The following is a 7910-nucleotide window of genomic DNA, read 5'->3' on the forward strand; positions in this document are numbered from 1 at the left end:
ATATAATATAATTATTATTATATAATAAAATTATTAATTACAATATTTAACGCTATTTAGAACCTCAGGATCGGTATGAGATGTCTTTCGTTCTTTCTGGTCTCAATATCTCCTTAGTCACTCCTGGTTTTGAATCTATTGCTGAAAAGTCCGATGTAGTGCTTTTTAACTGGAAAGGCCCACTTCCTGATGAAATTGAACCTGGAAATTCAAAAGTCCACCCATCTGACCAATTCGTTCATCTTGGTATTCCCATTTGAAAATATAATTTCTCACACTCGTCATCTTCTAACAGAAGGAATCAGACACCAACTATCAGCTTCATATGCTTCCAAAGTCTCTCCTAAGCTTCGTTTCAGTCGCTGTTAACTCGCCACGCTGTACAGCACTGTCCCCCCCTCATCCTCTGCATTGCACCCTTTTGAAAGATTCTTGCAAATGCTGATAAATCGAAAATCCGCTCCACTTTCTTCCGTTTCGCAAAATATCTACTGAGATATCCAACTTTGACAAGCAATTCCAAACATAAACAGTCTTCACATAGCAGATCCTACTATAACTGTTTCTAAACTTATGGAAAAACACAACCACAAGATTGCAAGACATGCTTGGAGCCAACCTATTCAACTGTAGTTACCTTGTCATACTTGTATAAGGATTTTTAGTTTTTTATTTTTTTTTTTTTGCTTTTTTCGTAGTGCTCCGTCATTTTCTTTTTGTATGAAGACAGGTTTTCAATAAATAATGATAATTCTATCATTCTAATGAAATACTAATAAAGAACTATTTTACTATTTTTAAAACCTAATTTAGCCTCTGGGTGCCTTTTCGACATAATTCTTAAAGTCTGTAGGAAGGATTTGAAGCAGAAGAAGGATTCTTTTTGTCTTTAGGAAATGAACCTCTGAGACTTCGTGGATTTTCTTGACTTTTTACTCCTGAGTAGAGTATCAAATCCAGATCTGGCCTCACTCCGCCAGCCTTATAGTTACTTTTTTCAAAATACCGTAGTTATGAACTGGGTCCTTGTCCTGAGGCTGGAGAGAAAGCTGATTATATCTTGATATAAGAGTCTCCCCCTAGCTATGTCTGTTTCATTTTCTCAGAAAATTCTGCTCTTATGCAAGAAATAATTCACAAGAATTTCAAAATTGCAAATAATAAAACAAAAATAACACATACGTTGTATTGCACTTGTAGCATAATAATATAAACGAACTAACTTTTAGGATCTGATAGTTTTTACTCTACCGTCTACTTTTCTTATGTTTTGCTAACTGATAATCTACCTAATTGTGCATCATAACTGCCACTTTCAAATATTAGATAAAAACAAGTTTTTTCAACTGAAATTGAGGAGCAACATTAAAACTTAAAACGAACAGGAATTATTACGTTTACCTGGGGATTCGCCGCCTCGCCAATACCTCGCTCGTTACACTAAAGTTCGAATTTTATTCCAATTCTTTAAGAGTGACCCCTGAATCACAAAGACCGTTTCAATACAATAAATAGCTCTTTTGAAAGTACTAAAAAAAACTTTTGCGTAATGAGCGAGGTATTGACGAAGGAGCGAACTCCCTCGTATACGTAAAGGTATTGACGAAGGAGAGAACTCCCTCGTATACGTAATAATTTCTGTTCGTTTTAAGTTTTAATGTTGCTCCTTACTTTCGGTTGAAAAACTTGTTTTTTTATTTACTTTCTGATTGTTTTTAAATAATGCTGGGAAATGCGGCGCTCCCTTCATGGAAAATTGTCTCCTCCATGATTCCTCCATAGAAAGATCCTCCCCTTGTTACCCCCTCCCTCGACCCTCCCTACCAAAAAAAATCCCCCTTGAAAACGTCTGTATACTTCCCAATAACATTTACTATATGTAAGCAATGGGCAAAGTTCATAACTCGCAGCCCCTCCCCCGGGGACTCTGGGGGATAAAGTCATCCTCAAGCAACGGCTATCTCAAAATTTTGATCTGGTGGCTTTGGGGAAAACAAGTGTGGGAGGGGGCCTAGTTTTCCTCCAGTTTTTGGTCACCTAATGAGCCCTCTTGTGGCTTTCTAGGACCACTGGGTCGATACGACCCCCCCCCCTTAAAAAAACACCCATCCGTGGCCGTTCTTCTAGCAAAAAATACAAAGTTCCACATTTTTGCAGATAGGAGCTTGAAACCCTCTACAGTAGGGTTCTCTAATACGCTGAATCTGATGGTGTGATTTTCATTTAGATTCAAGGTGTGTTTCCCCCTTTTTTCGAAAATGAGGCAAATTTTCTCAGGCTCGATACTTTTGATGGGTTAAATTAAACTTGATGAAACTTAAATATTTGAAAACAGCATAGAAATCCGATTCTTTCGACGTATCTATTGGTATAAAAATTCCGCTTTTTAGTGTGTGGTTTACTATTGAGCTGGGTCGCTCCTTCTTATAGTTCTTTGCTACGAACTGTTCGATAGACGCTTAATCTATAATAGACTACAGACAGCGTATGTTTTGGTCATTTTCTATGTTTTGCGAGATATTCGAGCCATTCTTCAGAGTAAAGTTTATTAGTTGTTGTTCGTACATAGACTAGCAAGTTTATAATGCGTCACAGACAGCGTGTTTTAGCGTCTTTCTTCTGCTTTTTCTTTCGTGGCTCCAGCAAAGATTTTTCTAAGGTGTTTTAAGTAGGCAAAACTGGTTTTACGTGCCTGCTTCTCTATTGTTTGGTTGGTTCCCACCATTCTTGTCAGTTGATTTATCCTCTCCCGTATTGCAATGCTGTTTGTATGTTATTTGGTATCTATTCAGCCAGTAGATCTATGGTTTTAGAAGTGCTATTCTGTAAATGGGTTTTTTGTAGTGCTTTAAAGTTTCAGCTCTCCTTTTAAGCTGTAAAATAAGCTTCGTGAACTCACAGTCTACATTCTTGTATTTCATGCTGATGCATTTTAAGCAATAATGATATTGTTTCATCACTTATATGGGTTTTTTGTAATGCTTTAAAGTTTCAGCTCTCCTTTTAAGTTGTAAAATAAGCTTCGTGAACTCACAGTCTACATTCTTGTATTTCATGCTGATGCATTTTAAGCAATAATGATATTGTTTCATCACTTATATGATTTCCAGTTCCTTGCATTATTGTCCCGTACAGGAGGTTACAAGTGCTCGGGAGAAAATGTTGCTTCAGAAGGCGAGAAACTGTCAAAGGTGGTGACAATCGTTGAAAAAGTCGTGAGTCAGAACCTTGTTCTAGCTACCGCAATCAAGCTATGTGTGGGCAAGGTTGCCAATCCCTGTGTAGTCAACTATAGTGGCGGCTAAATTATTTAGAAACTGAATTTTGTGCCGCAGTTTCAGTGCTACAATGATAAACTGTTTGATTCGCTTGTTTTTGATAGAATTGGATCCCAGTGCACTACTCTAATCAGCTTTTGAAAGTATCGGAAGCAAAAGCACAAACATTTGAAAAGCACTAAGGATAGGAACATGTTCGTAGCATCGTTGCGAACCTGTTTGTCGATGTAAATCAGAGCAACAATTTTTTTTATCTTAGTAGTGCTTGACGTCAGAGGAATCTTCAGTATTAGCACGCATGGTCTATTTTATTTTAAGTTCATGATAGCGACGTACCTTCGTGGATTAAAGTCCCTAGATGCAATATGTACTTCAAGATGAATATTGTTATCCTCATTATTTTTTCCGATTCTCATGCCTGTAAATTAAATAATTTTATGTTAAGAAAGGTGAACGCCAAATATGCGAAAACCCACCATTACTATTCAACACTGCTATCATTGAGTTGTGACGGGTAATAAAGTCATCTGGATTTTTTGAGGTATCAACCCGTTTCTGCTAACTGTACTGTTTCAACAATTTATTTCTTACATGGCTAATCACTCATGGACTAGCAAGGACGTATCCAGGATTTTGTTCCAAGGGGGGGGGGGTTAAGAAAACTTCAAAAAATACTTCAAAAATTTGATTATATGCATTTTGTTACGTTTCTACGACTAAGACAAACATTTCGTGGGGGGAGGGTTAAAACTCCGTACCCCCTCCCATGGATACGGCCTTGTCGACTAGGATAATTCAATAATTTCTAGCTTAGTTCTTTCGTCTCTCTCTTCTTATAGATAATCCGTCGCTTAAGGCTTTTTTTTGTGGTGGGTAATAATGATAATAATAGCTTGCTAAAAAGATTTTAAGGAAGAAAATAAATGTCTGGGTCTTTTTTTTTATTAAGAGTATTTAAGATCAATACACGTTACTCACTGTAGGTAAACATAGTCACGTTCATTTGAGACATTCGTAACAAAATTGTTTACTACTGCGGGCAAGTTAATACTTTTTTTTCTTTTTTTTTAGATTTGGAAGAGTGATTAGTGTGTCAGTCATAGAAGGCAAGAATTACGGATTTGTCAATTTTTCGGACAAAAAAGCAGCCAGTTTGTGTATGGCCACCTTGCAAAATTCCAAAATATTTGGAAAGAAGCTTGTTTTGAAATTCCCACCTTCGAAAAAAAGAGCTAGATCGAAGAACGAACAGGGGCGGAAGAATAAGTCATTGGGAACTGAATGGTGCGTGTTTTTTCTTACTTTTTTTGGCATCTTTTGCATGTAGTTATAACTTGTAAGAAAATGGGGCTATTAGTGTCAACTGCCTTCAAAAGGGGGAGGATGGAGCTGGTGTTCAGAACCAATGTTTACAGTTTGAAATTTTCAAAATTGCAAGAAGTTTTCATAAATATTTTAAAATCTCCGCCGCAAAGATTCAAATCCTTAACTTTTTCCAATTATTCTTAATTTAAAATGAAAAAAAAAAACTAAATATTGCACATTCTGGCAGAAGAATACCCAATTGTAGCAAAAGGGAAAGTTTTCGCGTCGAAACAGCAGAAGAATTTTGCACTAATTCGAGAAAAGTGTGTGATTAACTTATAAAATGAAAAGAGATGTTTAAGTATTCCGTTTGTATCAATAGTAAAGAGCTTCCAATCTAGATAGAGCAATCCAATTTAGAATGATATTCCCACTTTGGTTCCACGGGTTCATACTATTCCAATGTGACTAGAGACTTCTAACAAGTTTCAACCGGTCCTTTGGTAAACGTCTCAAATTCAGGCATTAATCTGTCCTTGAATCTACCAATTGTTTATATGCACTATAAAGCACTTCGTTTCTTTGTCTCTTTACTATGCAATGTTATATGAGCTGACCAAAAGGGGCTGGGGAGAGGTTGGATGGATTTGAACTTTGTTTACAGCAAGACATCATGTTTTATGTCATTTGGCAAAAGAAGAGGTGTCAAAGAAGTCAAGAAGACGTGGGGAGGGGATATTAGATTTGTTTCCAATATTGATATTATATTTGGCTTGGCACGTGATATTATTCCATACTACCTAAAGGTTACTTCTGCAAGTAGGACACGTTCAAGGGGGGGGGGAGGGATTTGGTCATTCTTTTATTTATGTCATAATTTAAATGGTTCTCGTACGTAATGGCTATCATAAATATTTCAAATGCAGTCTTTAGTTTGATTTAGGTTGTCACTGCTTTTATTGTTGACATTTTGCTTCAGGCTGTAGTCTGTGTGGTAGTGAGGTGTGAACGTTAGTATCGGGTTGTGGCATGAGCAGATACCTTTGATTCACAGTATATCATCAACAACTTGGCTCTCCAGGGGACTAGATCTTCAAGACCAATCAAGAATGTGTGATTAGACTAGTAAGAAAAGTTAACATTTTCAAAAGAAATGTTCTAAAGCACGTTTGTCTGTGCGAACGCATTGTACCTTGACAGAAGAAAAACAAGTATAAGAGAAGCGATTTAGATCGAAAGGCAATTTTACCAAATGAGAGAAATATTATACGGCGGAGAGAATTTACCGACGGATTAAACGTCGAGGGATGGAATTATACAGGAGGGATTAGCCAGACATGGTAAATGTACAAGCAAATAAGAAAATTCATTAAAAATCAAATTCAAATTGTTTTCTTCAGGGGGAGAGAAATTAGCTGGACATTATAAAAATAAACAAGAAAATAAACAGATATTTTCGAAGATTTTGACGAAAAACCCACAAAGGTCTTACCCTAACCTGAATAAGAAATTTTCAATGGCAGTCACAGCTAAGAAGCATATATTTATGCATATTACACAGTAGTAACATACACAGGTATTAGTTCATCATTTTTTAGAGTCTGAGACTTAATTCGTGGGGGATCTAAACCTAATATTGATATACATTTTCTTAGAAGTCACGCATGCACTTTTATTTGCCTCACGACTAGGTTATAAAAAAATTTGCCGAAAATCAAATTTTAAAGTGTGTTTTTCGTTTCGTTTGCTCAGGACGCTCGTTCCAACAAATTGAATTGTGTTTGATAAATAGACTGAGGAGGGGGTGGGGGATTAGCTGTAAGCTGTAAACATATAAACACCAAAAAAAAACAAAGGAAATTTTTTCCATTTCTGAAGAAAGCCCCACCAAGGTCATATCCCAGCCAATATGTTGGCACTGCTTGCCGACACCTTGGAATTTTGTGGGAGTGTCCCCCACCTTAGCTGGACCACTGTATACATGGCAGATCTATTACCTTTCTGAATTTTGACCAACAATTTCACATCAATTTTAAATTCTCAATTTCCTGTTCGTTGGTTTTACTTAATGAAAATGCAATTCCTATTAATTCAATAAAGGTTTATTTTAATTTAAGAAACACATTTACTGATCTTCAAAACCATAGGATTGAGTAAAGATGCGAAGCTGAAATTACTTTTCTCAATTTACTTTACTCAATTTGGATTGAGTAAAGATGCGAAGCTGAAATTACTTTTCTTGCGTCTCACTTGAGCGGAATATCTATTATGTAGGTTTCTGTAACACAAAAATTGTTGAAGATCGCCAAAGGTCATATCCTCTGGAAGTAGAAGGGGCGGAGATAGGTAGATATTCTCGAGTTTCATTGACCTGGCTCAGCTGCTTTCAAAGATATCAAAAAGCCCGTGAACTAAAAAATTTAATGAGTAAATTAATAAGAAACAAGAATGATTGTATTAAGTTGAACAATAGTATCCATTCCATTTTAATAAGTACATTCTGATATCCAATCCTGGGTCGTATTCCGAGACTTAATTGGGCTATTCAAAGTGCAAAATATCACAAGCACTATTTTCCTTCACTTAACGCAGCTAATTTAGTAATAAGGGAAAAAAATGCTAAAGGACACATGTATAAATGATAATTTTTTTACCCAACTTTGATCCAACTGCCTTTATTAGACTGTGAAATGTTACTTCCCTTTTTCGACCAGTCTGTCAATCAAACCGAGTGACAGCACAGGAACTCCCAAAGCAGCAATATTAATCAAAATTGTTTTTAGTGTTTGTCAAGGAGGTAGGCTAGAAAATTTTTAGGGATTGCTCTTTTCCTGAACTTATATTAGAATATTCTGCTCCAATTAATAGAAAAGACAAAATTCTTACTTTGTAATGATGTAAGATTCATTAAAACCGAATATCTCTATATCAGGCGCAAACTGAAAGAAATTAAATGGTTTTTCTAAGATATTTGGGAAATTCAGTGTCGGCTTTTAGTCATCTCTCGTTTATTCGAGTCTATTATCCAAGTTCTACGAATTATATAAAACCGTCAACTTAATTATAAACAGTTTGGTCACACAAACTAAAAACGTTCATAATGGACGAGGTAGGGAGATCCTTTTTGGTATCGATGAACCCTAATAGTAATTAAAATCTATTGTCCTTATTGACAGTGCAAAGCTACCAGTAGAACTTGAAAGATCAAAACAAGGTAGTTCCTTCGAGTTTGGATTTCAAATAAAAGTTTATAGTTTATTATTATCGAATCACTAAATTTTATAAAAATCGCAAATTCTTTTGTTTTGAAACAAGTTCTGCTGGTTA

General features: G+C 35.9%; 1 protein-coding gene across 1 annotated transcript in view; it reads left to right on the top strand.

Annotated features, from left to right (window-relative positions):
* Positions 1 to 7910, top strand: part of LOC136024935 (uncharacterized) — a gene marked incomplete in the record, with an annotated part of 44768 nt that overhangs the window by 34069 nt on the left and 2789 nt on the right. The window contains 1 exon segment of the mRNA XM_065700522.1: positions 4350 to 4563. Within this exon segment, the coding sequence (XP_065556594.1) occupies positions 4350 to 4563 (214 nt within the window).

The sequence above is a fragment of the Artemia franciscana genome, chromosome 3, assembly GCF_032884065.1.
Source record: "Artemia franciscana chromosome 3, ASM3288406v1, whole genome shotgun sequence".
In the NCBI taxonomy this organism is placed as follows: Eukaryota; Metazoa; Arthropoda; class Branchiopoda; order Anostraca; family Artemiidae; genus Artemia; species Artemia franciscana.